Raw genomic sequence first — 18,860 nt, 5'->3', positions numbered from 1 at the left:
ATACCTGTTGAACGAAGGAGTGAAAAGACCACTGTTCTAGAAAAGCATAGAGAGAGGAGCTGGACTAGGATTCCAGATAACTCTGCCAGCAAGTTCCTGCAACGGGATGTTCTCTGGCCAAAGGAGGGGAGCAGGTGAACGACTAGAGTTATTTTCAATCTAACCCAAGATCAGGGTACAAATTGGATGGAGAAGGGCTATATGCAAATCAACATGGAAATTACTTAATCAGAGGAGTTAAACAGGACTTTCACACAATGTCCTATTTCTAGAAAAATGATCTCTTCAAACACTGACTCAAATACAGTCAGCCTGATGCTCTCTTATAAAGACCAACTGAAGCCCAGCTGCAGGCAAGAGGAGCTCAGCCATATGCAGAGCCTACGTGGGGGCTGAGAAGCTGAGATTTGCTCAGGAGCTCAGTGTTATAGGTGCCCTGTCCCTTCATGGGAAGGGCTACAGGTGGTCTGGGGATATCTGACTTGGTGGCCGTGGGGGTGTGATAGCTCCTCTCCACGCAAGTCGGTTTTCCAAAACACACACGAGTTGCCATCCTTCAGTTTTCTGAGTGAGTGGCACCTGTCCTCTTTGGCAGGCTGACTGTCAAGGCTGATGCTAAACACACAGCCTACTCATGTCACTTCCAATCTTCCTCCCAAGTCTCCTCTGCTGAGGAACAACCTGTGTCTGTTAAGGAGACAGCATATGGTACAAGACACTTCCCTCTTGTAGTCACAGAAGAAACTAGTCAGGAGAGACTGGATAAACCCAAAAGCCCTCAAAATACAAATATTTAGTAAGCTTGATAACCAATCTTCTTGAAAACTAAACGAGGACTCACTTTCAAAGTCTCTCTTCCACCTCCTTGGGCAAAACACACAATGGGGATCTTGCCACCATAGTTGGAATCTGCAAAACATAAAAAGTAAACTTTACTTTGGACTCAGTAGAAATGCTCCCTTACCTGAGGAGCAGGTGCACCCAGAGCTTCTTCCCTGTGAGCCCAGGGAAGGATGTGGGCAGTAGATGCTCAGCCCATGGACTTGACCTTGACACGACTTGTTGACCACAATGGTGAATTTAGGTGCACCAAACTAGGAATAGTATGACTTGGAGCCATTTTGCAATCTGTTACTGATATTTAAAATGCTAAAGTCTGTGCTTGTTTGCTTTGGCTGATATAATTAGAGTAGGTTCAAGTTTATCTTACAATAATGATTCTCATTTGCCCAGTGGGGTGTTCTCTCAATAGAGTTTAATGTACATGTAAATATATCCCATTGTGAAAGGAAAACAAGTGGGAACATCTCCAAGATGTCCTTGTGGTAGGGTCTGTCACTAAGTCACCAGGTAATCTGGTTCCATGGCAGGACACATCTCAACACCTTGTCTACAAGAAGAGAAAGTGGATGTCACTTATGACATCAGATAAAGGCTTTCCCTGCATTGTCCCCTCAAGACTGATGTTTAAGTGGTTGCGTTCACAGAAAGAGCTAAGATTCAAACCATCCAACTGTTAAATAAGTGGGTCAGATTTTTATCATTTCTATCCTAACTAAAGGCATTGCTTTTAAAACTATATTTGCCATCATGGGTTTTATTTGTTCTTAAGTGCTGTCCAGTGGAAGAAAAGATGGCAGACATTCTATATTGACAAAGGAGAGTGGAGGAGACAGCACTAGATATGCCTTCAGCATGTCAAAGGGCATAATTCACAAGGACCCAGGCAGAGCCTCCCCTTGTGAGACCTCGTGGCTCCTCCTAGGCACCCAGGAGGGGTCTTCAGGTTCACTCCACAGCTGGCAGACACGATTGTTGGTGCCGCCCTATTACCATGGACATCGAGACTCACACTTCCTGAGCACTGACCTGGACTCGTGCGCTCAGAGATGTACTTCTCCAGCTGATTCCGGAGCTTGGCTTCAACTGTGGGGTGTCCGTGACATCCATTGTCCACAAGCAGCAGGTGGGTGTGATTGTTGTCCAGGATATACAGAGGGTCCCTCGTGAAGTCATCCATGATGTACTGAGCTGAAAAACACCCCTGGAAAGTGCAGGGGACTTGTCTCTGAGATTTTATTCATTGACCGAGATGCATGACGACATCTTATGGTCACAGTAAAGCTAATCCTTTGGCTCAACTACACTGATGCCTCCTCCCAGATCCCTAGGTTCAGAAGAGTCATGAGTATCTGGTGGTGCAGGCTTCCTTATAAACAGAGGAAAATAAAGGCTCGAAATGGCTGGGCCAACTTACCCACTGTCACATATATGACCAGTGGCACTATAAAGATCAGATTCCCAATCCAGTTCTTGGTCCGTTGCCCTGGGCTCCTTTGTATAAATTCACTAGAGTGCATAGCATTCAAAAAATTACATACCCATGTGTGTGTGACTGTGTAAGCGTGTGCACATGCACACGTGCACACATGTCTACGTGTCTGGATACACAAGCAGAGGCAGACACTGTTAAGCGCACATACCTGTTTGTCTGGAATCTACCATATACTGGCACCTTGGCCAGGGTCAAGGGATTGGGAAATGGATAAAAGTCTTTGCACTTGAGAAGCGCTCAGTAACAAGACCCTTAAAAAGTAACTAAATAGATACTTTTTCCCAATAGTACCAGAGGAAAAAACAGGAGAAGAATCCTTGCCAAGAGCATTCCTGACTCTCTAGTCCACCCAAGTTGTCAGGGCTGTAGTAAAAGGTGTTACGACCTTGACTCCAAGAATGGACTGTGAGTTGGAAACCCAATGTGGAAAGCAAAGCTATTGATTCTACTAATGATGTGTATGAAATCAGAACAAAATTAGTGGGTCAGTTTTTTATATTTCTATCCTAGCTAAAACAGAAAGAAAGTAAAATTCCAATGGCATAATCTCTTCTCTAAGTGGCCCTTGTCCAGTTAGAAACTCCAAGCAGGAAACTCCTGACTGTGACAGGTGAGATGATATTTTCAAAACGGGCACATCCATGAGTTTGAACAGAAGTCCCACAAACTTTCATGGAACAAATAATTCCCATTTCCTTTACGCTCTTCCAGAATACACCCTGATTCCAAAACCATGACTGGAAAAGAATCAGAAGAAAAAGCCAAAGACCTTATACATACATTTATCTGATGTATAAGGATACAAACAACCTCCCCCACCAAAAAAATCACTGGCTAATTAAAGGCAGTCAGCCTCTTCAATTATGAGTTCATAACCCATAAACACAAAAGATCTTCCAAACTCAGCTCTCATTCTTGATTTAAGAAATTATAAACTAGAAATAAAAGATGATTCTTATGACTGTGTTAAGTAGGTGCATATTGAACCTTAGCCAAATCATGTCGATCAGTAAAATACTAGAACCCTTGCCCCTCGTTATGAGACCAGCATGCTGGATGCCTCTTGTGGTCCCTGATTTCATAACTACCACTATTCTGAAAATTCTAGCCAATGCAAGATGATAAGCAAAAGACATAGGGCAAGATTAAATGAAAGAGTTGTTTTAATTTTTAACTTACTTACAATAATGTGGTTGTAAACATAGAACAGTCAGAGAATCTGCTGAAAAATTATTAGAAGTAGGAAGAGTCCAGTAAGTCTCTTGATTCAAAACTACAATAAGCAAATCAATACTTTCATATGTACCTGCAAAAAATTACTTCAAAAATTACACTAAATAACCATAAAAATATAAAATCCCTAGAAATAACATAGAACCTGACAAAGAAATCTGCAGAAGTATTTTCCAAGACTCAGACTTGCAAAAGCTTAAAGACATATATTACTGGAATAAGAAGGGGTATTATAATAATTTCAACTTTTCCAGTATCAATTTAAGGTTTAACATGATCACACTCAGCGAGTGCATTATTATTCTTGTTTTGTCCTATGACTGTATCTGACAAAGTTCTTCCCAAACTTATATGGAAAAAAGCATGGTAATGAATAGGAAAGAAAAATTTGCAGAACAAGAATAATCAGGAGATGCCTGTGCATCTTTTTTAATGCGCACACACACACAGTGCCACAATGATTTTTAAAGTGCAGCACTGCCTCAGGAAAAGCAGATGCTGTGGATGAGGGGGCGAGTACTGAAAGAGATCCTGTTTGTGAGGCGTCGCATTGTTTAGGTCAGCTGGACGTCGGGTGGTGGGTTCTGCCATGGAGCCTTGAGTAGAAACCAGAGGATGAGTGGCCACCAAGCTATTACAAACAGGTGGTCCAAGGACACCAAAGACCAATCACTGCAACCCAGGGGAAGAGGAAAGAAACCAGGAAACCAGCCCCAGGATCGTGGGACGTGCTGTGAATCCACATGACATCACCAAAGAGTGTCATTAACAGAGCTAGCACCCCACGGCTCTAAGAGCAACACATTTATCATAGAAATGAAATAAAGGAAGAAAGAGGGAAATTATAATTATGCTTAATTCCATGACCCACACATCAATAGCTTAGTATGTTCAGTTCTTTCTAGATATAACACATATTTATAACAGGTATTATTCTAGGTAACTAATGTATATTTATGTTTTATATGTATAAATATATTTCATAATTTCATACTAAAAAATTATACTTCTTGGGGCTGGGGATGTGGCTCAAGCGGTAGCGCGCTCGCCTGGCATGCGTGCGGCCCGGGTTCGATCTTCAGCACCACATACCAACAAAAGATGTTGTGTCCGCCGAGAACTAAAAAAATAAATATTAAAAATTATCTCTCTCTCTCTCTCTCTCTCTCTCTCTCTCTCTCTCTCTCTCCTCTCTCACTCTCTCTTAAAAAAAATTATACTTCTTAAACTATCAGAATACCTTTGGAAATAATATATTTTAATAGTTCCATGATTTTTCCCTCATATTTGCAAAGTACCCACCTAAAGATTTCCCCATCTAATAATAAATGTTATCAGATAATAAAAATATAATAATAGAAATTGAGAAATAAGAATTGCTTGATATTTAGGTTTATGCCAACCCTTGCCTTATAAGAAATGTTTCAGTGAACATCTTTGCCCAAGTATTATATTCTCTAGTGATACATTCACAAGTCTGATTGCTGGACCTATTATATGAAGAGTTTTATGCTCTAGATACAGATAGCATAGGTTTGCTCTTTATCCAAAATTTTATGAAGACCCCATGTTTCTGTATGTAATGGAAGGCTCTAAACATTTTCTAAATCAGCAATGGCTAGACTTGCATCATCATTCACTGGCTTAAACCACCCGACTCAGCGTGATATGGGAGGTAAATTTTCCTTGCCCTTTACCTATCACTCAGGGATAATTCCTCTATTTGTATTTTCTCATTCTTCTTAAATCAACTTTGGAAAACTATAGTTTTATAGAAAAAATATCAATTTTCATGAGATTTTTTAGATTTATTGATATACAACTAGATGTGGCATTCTCGGAATTTTTCTCAATATTAAATATTATGTCTAATTTCTCAGCTCCATTTGTTCCTTAAATTATATTCTGGAAAGTAAATTATTGACCCAGTATTTATTTTCCAGATGGCTGGTTGTTTGTCTATTCATTTCTGAGTGATGGACATTTCCATTAAATCCTTACACGTCATCTCATGTTTTACTTGTAGACTGAAAAGAACCCCCTGACCGGCCTCCAGGGAGAAGGGCCCCCTACACAGCCTCCAGGGAAACCCTGAAGTCTTTTCATTCTAATTCAAGGGTAAAACCACAAACTTCAGAGATGTTTTGAGATGTTACAAATTAACATCTGTACTGTATTCACCATGGGGATAATTACCCACTCTAAGGTGGCTCCTTGCGCATGACAAGCGATGCTGATAGAAGATGGCACTTAGTCCCACCCAGCCTGCTGCCACCTTCAAACCCTGATCCAAGGCCCCCACCCCTGAGGGTACCATTTACTGTGAGGCCATTTTGCCATTGCTTATTGAGCATCTAGTAATAATAGAAACCACCATTCACTGAGACATTTAGATAAATTTACCCCGTGACTATGCAGGCTGTGATTTGAACAAGTCACAGAGGGACCTGGCTCAAGACTGTGTCCTGGGAAAGGAGCAACACACAGACTCCTCTCCACCCTCCTCCACTCTACCACGCTGCCTCGTGGGGACGCTTGGTGCACCACTCTCCTTGGTGCACCATAGTGATCCTGAAACTCCCTAATATTTACTGCGTGAACTTCTACAGAGCCCTCGGTGGAAGAAGGTGGAGACTAAATGAAGGTTTCTAAACATTCTAAACAGCTTCTGGCAGGGACCACCCATTGCTTAAGGTCCTCAACTCACCAGAAATACTGTCTGAAAAATTCCACACTTGATAAAGACCCCATGCGGCCTCCTTGTATTTTGAACCTGAAAGGTGCCTTGATTCCTCCCGGATACATTCACAGGAAACATTAGCCAGGTGGGTCTCACAGCCTTCTCAATGCCAAACTAAGTAGGGAGCACAGTAATTGGCTTGCATGCCTGTGGGTGTAGCCGAGCAATGAAGGTATGACACCAACATTTGCAGTATTTTGGGGTGGATTCAGGTCCTGGTTATAAAGAATGAAGGAGCCAACCCTAACATGAGGTTGCTGGGAATGAACTGTAACCAATAAAGCTCATCCACCGTCAGGCGGTTCTGGGGAGTTCCTGAAGCATGCCATGCTTGTGCGCAATCCAGAGACCCACAGGCCATCCCTGTAAGGCAGGCCTCCAAAGGCTGCCCTGGGCACCCCAGAGCCCTGGTATCCAGGCCACAGCCCCATGTCCTCAGCTCTCTCCCACAACACCTCCCCATCCCACCCATACCTCTGTATCACAGTTGCGGATGAGGGTGTCCCGGTTGGAGACCATGCCCCACGCTGCTATGCCAATGGCCACAATGTTCTCTTCCGAATTCCTGCTGATGGTGTTGTCTCTCACCACCTCACCGATATACTTCATCAGGCCGTAATGGGTGCCGCCCGTGAGAATCCAAGCACCTGTCAACGAGGGGAAAGCAACTGTTCTGCTGGTACCAGGGGAGGTTTCCAGGCTGTGCTCCCAGACCCTGGCGAGTACCAGGATGCAGCCCTGGCAGCCAGGCCATGGGATGGGTGAGGGACGTCCCCCAGGCTCCTGAGAAGCATTCCTCAGGAAACAGATTCGGGTCCCACTCTAAATCTGTGTCATCAGCCTCTCTGGGGCGTAGGGTCAGCAAGTCTGCATCTGCAATCAGTGTCCAGGGGAATCTTTACCAGCAGTAAAAGCCTGGCCTGAGCCTTCCAGTGAGCTAGGTGGTTCTGCCAAGGACAGCAGTTTTACTCTGCTCGAAGAACCTGCAGGTCAGATTGGAGTGGGATCATCCAGGAATGGCCCTAGTGTCTGCAATTTTGCTTTGCTTTATAATTATATAATAATTATAATTTTGCACATGGGTCAGGTCTGTATTTGATAATCACAATGGCAAGGGATTTGCAAAAGGATGCATGTGTGTGTGTTCAAAACTGAAGTACCTAAAATACCTACAAAATATTATTTAGCATAATGGAATTGACACTGGTCTAATCTGCAGCTCGAACAGGAATCCACCGAGAGTAGTGACCGGCCTCTGGGGGCTAGCCCTAGCAATGGAAGCCCCAGAAGGGGCTCTCCAAGGCAGCCTCTCCTCTGGCTGTTAGAAGGTATTTTGTTTACCATTTGCCTCCAGGATCTAATCAGCAAAGAGGGACAAGCTCAGTCCCTTCCCCTTCGGAGTCCTTTCGGTATTTTAAGATAACTTTGCTGTGGCCCTTACAAGTCTTCTACCCACTTCCTTCAGCTAATTCTCATAGGGCTGACGTTCCCCCTAAATGACCAACATGGAGGACCAGGAGACTATTGGTCACCTCACTAACCTGAAGAGACTTTGGCCACTTCAGTAACCTAAAGTGAAACAGGCCCTCATCCTTGACAGGGATTTTTTCTGTTTTCTTCTGCTACATTCTCAGCACCTAAAATGATTCTGGCACAGAGTTGGCACTTAATAAATGTTTGTTGAATGAATGAATGTTGTGTGTGTGTGTGTGTGTGTGTGTGTGTGTGTGTGTGTATTTTCAGGATTTAGTAGGAAGGAAGCTAAACTGCTTAATTCCTTAACAAAGTGTCTGACACAGTGACCACTCAAATTGGTGAAGAAATTGAGAAGAATAAATGGGGGGATCACAATTTCTTTTCTACATTACAGAAAAATTCACATCTAAATAAGACTCCTTAGTTCTGTCGGTCAAATTATCTTCATAAAAGAAAATGCAAAATGTTGAACTCAGAGAAACTTAGCCTGCTTATAAGAAAACACTGTCCAAGCCTGAACTGAAGGTCAATCCCCCGAGCTGTTGGCACTTACTCTGCAAAATGCAATGGAGGTCAGAGAAGGGCTGAGGACCTATGCAAGACGTAGGAAAACTGAAAAGACATTGGTTGAAAGCTCCATGGATCTGGAGTGCAGATGGACGAAAGGCAACTTTTGATCTAAAAGACACTGTAGGAATGTGAGGGATGGCTGTTATCCGATAAGAGCACCAGTCAGTGTTGACTGTCCAGGGCTTGAAGGCCACACCGGGGTGAGGGAGGTGCCTGCTCTTGAGAGAGGCATGCTGAAGAACTGGGGGCTAAGGCCACCAGCCTGCAACTTACTTCAGATCCTGCCCCCCCAAAAACATAACATGTAGATATTTGTGAAATAAGAACAGACACGTGGGGAAATGTTAACAACTAGGGGGTCTAGGAGGAGCTTGTGAGGATGTTCATCGGATCATTTTTGCAGATTCTCTGTAGATTTGAAAATTTTCAAAATAAAGCTAAAAAGAAGGACGATAATATTAAGTTGAATATTTCAAGTAACAAAGTCACCATGGTTTTATCTCAAATGCTTACATGGTACTTAGAATTTGCACTCTCTCTTCTTCCAAAAGTGTATCATTGATCTCGAAAATTAAAAGACAATCACGTTTTCCTTTTGGGTGCACCAGAATATTCTGGGTAAAAAATTATATGTGTAAATAATAAAATGAAACCTTTAGATTTAAATAAAATAAAATCATCCTGAGGAAGCCCCTTAAGGGGGATAGAAAGGGTTACCTGGTGAAGCCCCTGTCTGTCCATTTGAGAATGCTACTAGTACTAAAGCGGTGGTTAATCGCGTGGCTGCACGGAGGATTCATCCTGGGAGCCCACCACACAGCGCGACACCCAGACCCACACCCGTCCCCAGCGGGTGGCACCTTTGGACTGCGCGATGTAGATGAGCCGGCTGAAGATCTTGCGCATGCGCGGCTTCAGGGCGAAGTTTTTGGCGCCTCCCGTCACGGAAATGACCAGGTTGGGCGTTTTCAGGTGCCAGTGCTGGGTCAGCAGCTCGTAGAGGGTTTCCGGGTCCGTGTCGCAGGACAAACGGATGTACTGTGCGGGAGGGAAAGCGTCAGGATGGTGTCTGGACCCCGGGGCTGTGCGGTGGAGGGCACCAGTTGGGCCCTGAGGCCGAACCCGGTGCACCCCGGGGCCTCCACCCCCGCCGGGAGGTGTCCGGAGCAGGGTACCTGCGGCAGATGCTCGTAGTCCCGCTGCAGTGTGGGGTACACATCAAGGGGCCAGGCTGGGGTGGGCAGAGCTGTGCGCAGGCAGGAGACCATGCTGGGCCATCCTGGGCACAGGCCATGGAAGAGAGCAGTGGAGGGAGCCCGTGGCCTTCAGGGCCACCAGGACCGGGCTTGGGACCGAGAGGGTTCCAAGGCCCAGGCTTCTAGCCAGAGCAGTCTGAGGACAGCACTGTCATGGAGACAGGGAGCAACCTCATCTAACCATTGGACACCTGTGCAAAACTCTGTTTGAGAGCTTACAACGGGAGCAGGTAGAGGGGCATGTCACCTTGTCAGGACACATGTATTCTCACACCCAAGCTAAGTGGACAGTTTACAAAAGTATTCCCTGACCTTTTGTGGCATGAGATCCAACATGGGTGTTATAAAGAAACCCACAGTGTGTGTGCAGGGACAGCTGGGTGACCACCTAGTCCAGCTGAGCATAATCTGGTCACTACTTTGTGACTTTTGCAAAAAGTATCTTTTTCTGCTGCCATTTCTGGACACTCCTCCTCCATACCATTAGACAATTAGCAGTACTTCAAGGTAGCTCAAGTTGTCTCAGCATTCTAATTAGCTAGCTACATAGAAGACCACACTTACCTTGCCTTTCTTCCCCAGCGTCTCAAACTGGATATCCCCAAAGGCATCTGTGGGAAACTCCTTGGTGTGTTTCTTGTAATTCCATTTCTCACTCTGGTTGATCTGGGTGCCTTCCATGTGGTGGCTCTGTGTGTAGCCACATCTGCACACGTTTTCCCTGAACCAATGATATTGATAGGAAGGAGCAGATTTCATTCAATCTACTTAAGTATCACATCATGGAATAACCATGCATTATTAACTTAAACACAGAAAGAAATTCTACCATCATGTTTTATTTTCAGACCATTTCCTTATCTATGTTGTTTGTACAGAAACTATTTTTGATGTCTAATTCCTGTTGATTTTCCATTTGCCAACAAACTGGCCCTGTGCCAGGAGCTGGGGTAGGAGAGCAGAGCCCAGCCCTCAGGGAACCCAATGACCATGCAAGCAGGCGTGGGGCTAATGTGGGATTGGTCTCTGAAACCAGGGGTCGATTTATTCAGCTTCTCCTCTAGGTCATAACACCCAGGAGCCCTGGGGCAGGCCTCAGCCCCAACCCCACCACTTTTCTGGCCGGTCCTGCTCTGCCAAAGTGAGGTGAGCAGTCCTTCCCAAGGGCTGTACTCACTGGGCTTACACAGTCCCCTAGAAGGGGCCCAAGTGTTCCAGAGTTCAGAGAGACCCACCTTCTATAGCAGATGTTAGCTACTTGGGAGACTTTCAGTAATTTGGGTGAGACAGAGAGTATTGCAATAAACACTAGCTCTCCCCATTAGAACAACAAAACTAAGTATAATTGTCCATTAAATGACACACGCATCACAGGAAATTGGAAGAGTACAGAAAAATAGTGATAACTCCTCTTCCTCTTCTCCTTCCACAATGTACTGTAATCACTCAACAAATATTAACTGAAACTGCACTCTGAGTCAGACCCGGACTGCACTTTGTGACATTCCAGAATGAACCAGATGCAATTCCTGTCTTCAAGATGCTCATGATCCCTTGGGAACAGCCGAGCACAGACCTGGCCAAGTGTATCGAGGAACAGGAAAAACACTTCCTTTGATCCTGGCATAATCCCATCCCTGTGGGGCTGACTTGAGGGCTGGAAACAAGGCCAGGTGTGTAGCTGGCCTGGTTCATAGTGTGTGCTCTGTACAGGTGACCCTCAGCTGTTGGGGGTGCCAAGCATGCAAGCCAAGAAGTAACAAAGGAAGCAGCAACCCAAAAGAAGCAAAAAATGCAGTCAAAACATCCAAAACACATTTATGATTACTTGACACCTCTGTCCAGAGCTAGTTACTTCTTTAGTTTTGGATTCCCAAAGAGTTGGACAGTAACAAAAGAAGTTCTAATTTGGCAACAAAGAAACAACTGTTCATCCTCCTCCTGTTTTTTTTTCTGCCTGTCCCACCCCTTGGTTCTGTCTCTCCTGGTCTTTCTCTCATCAATCTTTGGACAGGATTCAGAAGAATAGTAGGAATTTGAGGGACCAGGGCCAGTAGAGGAGGACAACAAGAGTGTGATCATAAAACTTGCCCAGGGTCACTACCAAAGCCATCCTTGAAGAGATACAGCAACGGGGGGGAAAATCATCTCAGCAGGGGTCCTACAAGTCACAGGCTCCCCTAAGGGAAATGGCTAGGGGAAGGCTGTCACTGATAGGTCAGTGGGGGCTCCTAGTGGAGATTACCCATTTGACGTGGATCCTGGGGGTGTTGAAATAACTCACAGCCTCTTCTATGCCATCAGCTTCTGAATCCTGTGAACTGTCCACAATGGATAGGCCCAGGAACAGAACATTCCTCCGGGATGTTCCCAAGAAAAGTAGTTCTTTCCTTGGGAATATGGGACTAAAAGAACTGCTCCCACCTCCCTTCAGGACGAGGCTTGGCACAGGGAAGACCAGGCAATACAGCATCAATCTGTAGGTGCCCAGGAGGTGGAGATGAGAGATGGACAGACAGAACTTATGGAATCCCCACATGTACAGTCATGGTCCCCAGCCATCCTAGAGGCCCAGTTTCACAGTCACTCTTCTCTTACGTGGCATTCCTGTCTCCTTAGCAGATCCCTTCTTTATGGCTAAACTAGTTGAGTTTTTTGTAACCAAAAACCTTAATTACTATAGAGTATGGAAATTACCTTTATTCAAAATATTTGTCAAAATATTAAATATTTGCTAGAGCTATAAAGATTGGGCTAGAGACCAGATTCCCAAATTGCCTCTCCAGCAGCACCCTGTCCTCCAACCAGAACAGCTCCCAAGGGCACCACTCCATTTGGCCAAGAAAAACGTCACACAGAATTGAGCACGGTTTGTTCAGCCCTTTCTCTTACAAAGTCCCTGGGGACTTCCCAAGCTGTGGCTGACACCCAACTCTCCTTTCCTGTCTCCATCCTTTTAGATGTGTCCTCACCCACCCAACTTCATTGCAGGATGGGAAGAGATTCCTTCCCTCCTGTCTTTGCCACAACTGAAGACAGACTCTTGACTCCTTTTCTCTGTTAAAGGTCGGAGTGAGTCTCAGGTGACTTTAACCATGAGAGTTGTCTGGTTTATTGGCTTTCAGCACCAATTTGTATGAATTGGATACAGATGAAGAAGATGGTTTGCACATTATCTGAAGGAGGAATAGGGATGGGAAAGAAGAGTTGAAGAGGACAGTGAGCATCAGGACCCTAGGTCTAGCTCTCAGATGAAGAAGGCTGAGTCCTACAGAGCTATGCTATCCAATATGGCAATATGGCAGCCAGTAACCACATGTGGTTAATTTTGCATTGGAATTTAATAAAATTAGAGAATCCAGTTCCTAGGTTGTAATGTCCACATTTAAAATGATCAGTAGCCACAATGACTGGCTTCCACACTGGACAGCACAGATAAAGAATACTTCCATTACCTTGGAAAGTTCTGCTGCACAGTGCCATGAGAGTGGCATACCTTCTGTTTCTGCCTGGAACCCAGCATGGCTGAGGTAGTGAGAACTGAGGGGAGCAACCAGATCCAGGAGATACCACCTCAAGAGTGCCAGCACTAGGTGGCATGTCTCAGAGCATACCCAGCAGGGGCAATGGTCCAGCATCACCCTCCAATGACCTCTCGAGAAACAGGTACCCACAAGGGGTTAGAGTTGACTGGACTTGGCACATATGTGACAACCCCAGGGTCTCTTTGGGGAGACTTTAGGCAGCTGGTCAGCTAGTATGGAAAATTGCAGCTAAATAGGGGTGTCAATATTTACAATCACTTCCCTTGATTCACTTGTCTGATGGCATATTCACATTACCTAGGGAGAGTTAGAAATAATAAATAGGGGGAACTTCAAAGCTTATAGAGTCTTTCCCCTGGATACTCTGCATTCCTTGTACAATGGGAACTGTAGGCCCTGGGTATCCCTGCTCTCTGCTTGTGTTGCTGAGATCTGCGACAGCTTAGCACACCTACCATCATTCTGACCCAGCCTTGAGATGTAATCCAGCCCTGTAAGGTGGACAGTGATACGTGTCCTTCACTTACATCGACTTCCTCTTCCGCTAGCAAGTGCACCCTGATTTTCATCTGAGGAAGCCTCCCTTTCTACACTGAGTCATTGAGGTCACATCACCCAAGCTCAACTTGGAATCAGCATATTTCATATTCCAGCCCCAGGAGTTAGCTGAGAAATGGACATAAGGCCCAAGCTAGGACAATAAAAGCCATGAGCATATGTGTAGGATACTGGAAGAACCTCTAGGTCCTTTCCCCCAGCTAATACAATGGGAAGCTATAAACATATAAGCCATAGAATGGAGACCATTTATCCACCATGTGTGAAGAGCCTACTCACCATAGAAGGACAAAATCTACAGGTGGGGATACTAGGGACAGGGTGACATCATGGGAGCCCTGGATCTAGCTGGGCTTTTCAGCCATAAGACACCAGTATCATACCCCACAGACCCTCTATATCCATGGAAGCTCATGAGACTGGACATCTGGAACTGAGACTGTGTTGATGAATTTGACCTGCCTGAAGCACTGCCATTATTAAAAACAGAGGCAGCTGGGGAGAAAAGAAAAGGTACAATCTTGGAATCAGAGAGCCTAAGTTCAAATCACTATCCATCTTCCATATGATCATGGAAGAATACTGAACCCACTTGACTCATCTGTCAAATGATAATCACAGCTACCTTGCAGGGGCATTGTGATGTTATAAATCATGTAGATATACTCCTAAGACATAGCCTATGCTCAGAAAATACATGTTGAATGAATGAAACTATGTTCTCTACCAGTCAAATGAATAGATTGACAGCAGAGTCCTTCAGGGAAGCATTTGAAGAACAGATAGCTGGCTGGCGGAATTTACACTCATCAGAATGATTCCTTAGGAGCAAATTTATACCAACGACAAAGCAGAGATCTCCCAGTTTCTTTGATGTTCATTTTCTAACTCAAACCTAGTCAGAAAACACATCCTATTGAAACCTATTAGGCTCATGGTAGGTATTTTATGTGCTACCTCATTGAATCCTTACCAAAACCCCTGAGGTTTGTTTTTGCTAGGATTTTAGGATGAGAGAATTTAATTCAGGAAAAATACAATGGGCTCAAGGTCACACAGTGAGGGGCAGCCAAGTCAAGTTTGGAACCAAAGCTGATTCTAAAGCTTCTGCCATTCCTACATCGCTGCTCTGCTCACTGCCTCCATTCACAGAGGACCAATCCTCCAGTTAACTGCAGCCTTGGCTTCCAGTCCATTACCAGCTACCCTCTAGCAAAAGAGAAGGAGCAGAGAGAAACAAGAAGAGCAGGTTTAGGCTTGGAATGGTTTAATGAGATCCAGGTACGTCTTCCAGCAGCTTTGCACCCATGCATTCACTCCCTCGCTCATGGGTGTTGGGCTCCAGGGTGCCTTTTGTAACCCAGCCTTGATGTGCCCAAACTCAGAGTAGATGAAAGCCCAGTAAAAAGGGAAGGCGCAAAGACCACAGCTGGGAACAAGGGCCACTCGGATTGACACATGTGCACAAATGTGTCGTTGCCTGGCAACTGCGGTTGAGCCATGTCTGTTGCCAAGGCCCCCAGGGTGGGCTCCCAGGCTCCTGGGAGTACTGCAGGGGGTGATGGCCCCTCTCAGCAACCTTAACAGCTGCTGTATCATCAAAGCTAAAAATACACAGGAAATGATATAATTAGGGAAGAACTATAAGATACTTGCCAGATCCTCTTGATCACACACCCTTTCTGGGAATTACAAGATGAAAACAACCTTTATAATGCACTAATGGGCTTTTATTTGTTTGTTGTAATGGTGGCTAATAATTAATTTTTAAACACGGAAGCAAAAATGGAGGGAAACAGTAGCTTACGTGGCCTTGGAATCTTTGGTAAAGAAGACACATTCCCGCTTCTTAAAATTCGCTTGAATAAAATTCACCAGGTCCTTTGGAGAAAAACATTGGATGACACATTACTGCTTTATTCATGCCTCCTGATGAGATGAATGAATACTAAATACATCCAAGCTACTTCAAAGGTTATAACAACTCCCCCCAGGCAGCCAACGTTTGCTCATGCTTTGGACTACACCAGGATTTTGTTGGTGGTGGTGGTGGTGTTTTAAAGGGAGCATACATTTAAATTTTTATAACTAAATGCAAATGTTTCCAAATGTTACTTAGAGTTATCTTGTACCTAGGAATCATGTTTTTCTGTCTCTAAGGCTACCAGGAAGAGTAAGCACTGCATAATAGTCTAGCATTTAAAAAAAAAAAATAGTATCAGCACAGGTTTCCATTAATCTTCTGCTTGCTTTTTAAAAGATGTTTCAAAACCTCCTTCCATGGTTGTATTTATTCCCCTGTGGGCAAGGTGGTTAGGCATATCTGGGGCTAATTCTGATAAACACCAAAGCCTTTATAAACAAAAAATTGCCTTTAAGTTGGCAGAAGCAAGCTATTTGAAAACAGATGAAAAAAATGAATGAAGATATCTGCAACATATGTTGGTCATCATATGATTGGTGATCAGAATATATAAGGATAATAATTCAGTAAGAGAACGTCAGATAATCCTGTGGGGAAAATGGCAAGAGACAAGAGCAGACGCTGAATGAAAGAGAACACAAATAACCCATGAACACACAGAGCTGGATCTTATTACTAATGAAACAAATGTGAAGTAAACCACAGTGGGATCTCATTTCATGCACCCAGTGAAAAAGACATTAAACCCCAGCAGGGTGAAGGGGAGAGCTGTGGGTCTCAGGGTGGAAAAACTGGTACAAACTTGGCAGAAAATGGTCCACTGTTGCCTATCAAGTCATTTCCCTGGGGAGCAGGCCCTTGTGGAGAGAGGCAGGGGTTCCCACAGTGACCCATAAACTCTGGATGCCTGGTGATGGGGTTGTGGCTTCAGAGATCATCTTGACCTTGGGAGCTAGAGCTGCTGGGGTTTCTCTTCCAAATCCACGCCCTGCAGAGCACCCGTGCTGACTGTCAGAGAGCTCAGGCTGCTTCCTGCACAGTCACCTCACAGAGGGGCCGGCAGCAAAGCCAGGCCTGGCTCCTCCCCACGGCAAGGCCTTCACCAGCAGTACACAAGGATGGGGGCCCTCTCCTGGAGGTCCCTCCTCACACCCCATCCCCTGCCCAGGCAAGTCCTGAGGAATAGAGAATGGGCACCACATCTTCCTCTTCCCATCCTTTGAACCTAAGTTCCCCCACAAATTCTGTTTCTTAAACCCAAACGCCATGAAGGAGAAATAGACACCTTCCACTCACTGGTCTCAAACCAAAGGACATGCCTCAGGAGACCTGGGAACACACCCAAGGGTGTTAAGAGTAGTGTCAATCCTCATAGCAAAGGCTAGAAACCCGGAAGTCCAGCCCTCCAGCTGGACAGACACATGCACGTGGCAGAACTCTGCACAGCGGGGAAATGAATCAGCAGCAGCAGCTGGAATCAGTGTGCACTAATCTCAAAACCAATGTAAAGAACTCACCAAAAAATCTTTACAATACAATCCCATGAATACAAAAAGTGTCCCTAAAAAGGCCAGGAACCAGCAACCGTAACCCAACATTCAGGACAGTGGTTATGACTTCTGAGGCGAAGGCCTGACCTCCCACAGGGAGGGCACAGGGGAGCGTCCGAAACACTGGCCACATCCCATATCTCAAGCTGGTAGTGGGTACCGGGCATTACCAGTGACCTCTAGGCTGGAAATTTCATGTGGATTTCACAGAAAAATAGTTCCAATGCTCATCTATATGGAAGAATTTTGAAAATCTGTGATGTCCATTTTTCCTCGTAATATTTTTTTATTTACTTAAATAATTGAGACTACCTCCCACGATGTGAACAGTCAACAGCCCTGCGAGCTGTGGAATCAGGCTCACAGCAGAGGGCGGATGATAAAAATGGCCTGGTTCTGATCATTTCCTCTGTAAATGCACTCTGCAGAGGTATATGTGTCTGCTTAGAGGCAAACAGGAGCTCCCAGAACTGAGAATCTCCTGGGCGGCCTCAGCAATCCCACCTGCCAGGGCTGCCTGCACCCGGGAAGGGCCACCCTCAGGGGCAACAGGAGCATGGTGAGGAGACAGCCCTGGTCCAGCTCTCAGGGCACCAATGCCTGAGGCTGAGTGGACCCAGCCAGGGCCCTTCCTCTGGGGTACTTCTTTGTTTGGGGTCAGAGAAGAAGAGCAAGGGGTAGGAGCAGCGGGGAAGCCACCGCAGCCTCTGTATACTGGACTTCTCATAGAGCAGGACCAAGTCGAGATGTGGGCAGGCACTAAAGAGGTGCTCAGTACTGGGGGCTGCAAGTGCAGGGCGGCAACCCAGGACAGCGCCTCCCTCGTTTCACACCTGAGCATCGCACTCGCCCTGGCGGGCCCCAGCCGGAGGAGGAGGGCAGAGGCTTTAGCTGTGCACAGAGCCAGGCCTGAGTAACCACCAGGCAGAGCAAACTGATCTGACCAGCACCCCGCCCTCCCCATTCCTGCTCCTCCCAGTCTGCGAAGCCAGCCAACATCCTGACTTTAACTCTAGTCAGAGGGAACTGGACATCAGCCTGGAGGGTTATCTTTACTTCCTGGCGAGTGAGAGCATCTGAGATGGCCAGAGAGTATAAGAGGCTGCGGGAGGGAGCTATGTTGGGAGATGGCGTCCTGCTGGCATGGCGCCCTGAGGACAGTGAGAGGCTCTTTGTAAAGAAGGCAGACAAGTCACCAAATGATCCTAACTGCCCAAGCTCTGGGCAAGGGGCCGGGCGCTCCAACTTACGCTTTCACTGTAAGACACGTCCGTGCTCCGAGACACGCTGGAGTAGAGGGTCCGCGTGCTGCCCAGAGTGCCGTTCCTCCTGCTCCTCATGCTGAACCTGGCGCCCTCGAAGGACATCTTGCCTGGGAAGATTTGGGGATTAGTGTGGGTTACCCAGCAAAAGGGTCTCCCTCAGAGCTTAGCCCCGACACCCCTTCCATTCATCCACCCCTTGCCATGCATCCCACACTCTGGCCAACCCACCAGGGAAATTGTACCCCTGGCCCAATTCCTATTCAGGCTCTGAGACCCAGCTGGCCTTTCTGCCCTTTGGCACGTCTTCCCCTGGGTGAGCCCCCAGAGTGGCAGAGCACATGGTACCACATTGCAACTCCCTCCAGCCTGGGCGCTCTGGGGAACAGACTGTCTGGTTCGTTCCTGGAG

General features: G+C 45.8%; 1 protein-coding gene across 1 annotated transcript in view; it reads right to left on the bottom strand.

Annotated features, from left to right (window-relative positions):
- The window catches only part of TRPM8 (transient receptor potential cation channel subfamily M member 8), a gene marked incomplete at its 5' end in the record, with an annotated part of 74,828 nt that extends 56,274 nt beyond the window's left edge, over positions 1 to 18,554 (bottom strand). Inside the window, 7 exons of the mRNA XM_081260638.1 lie at positions 842 to 909; positions 1,870 to 2,044; positions 6,783 to 6,955; positions 9,215 to 9,392; positions 10,175 to 10,331; positions 15,521 to 15,594; positions 18,438 to 18,554. Coding sequence (XP_081116764.1) covers positions 842 to 909; positions 1,870 to 2,044; positions 6,783 to 6,955; positions 9,215 to 9,392; positions 10,175 to 10,331; positions 15,521 to 15,594; positions 18,438 to 18,554 — 942 coding nt within the window. The remainder of the gene's footprint in view (positions 1 to 841; positions 910 to 1,869; positions 2,045 to 6,782; positions 6,956 to 9,214; positions 9,393 to 10,174; positions 10,332 to 15,520; positions 15,595 to 18,437) is intronic.
- Positions 18,555 to 18,860: the final 306 nt, after the last annotated feature.

The sequence above is a fragment of the Spermophilus citellus genome, assembly GCF_964194105.1.
Source record: "Spermophilus citellus genome assembly, chromosome: 11".
Lineage (NCBI taxonomy): Eukaryota > Metazoa > Chordata > Mammalia > Rodentia > Sciuridae > Spermophilus > Spermophilus citellus.
The sequence above is the reverse complement of the archived record's forward strand: the minus strand, read 5'-3'. Positions and strand labels throughout refer to the sequence as shown.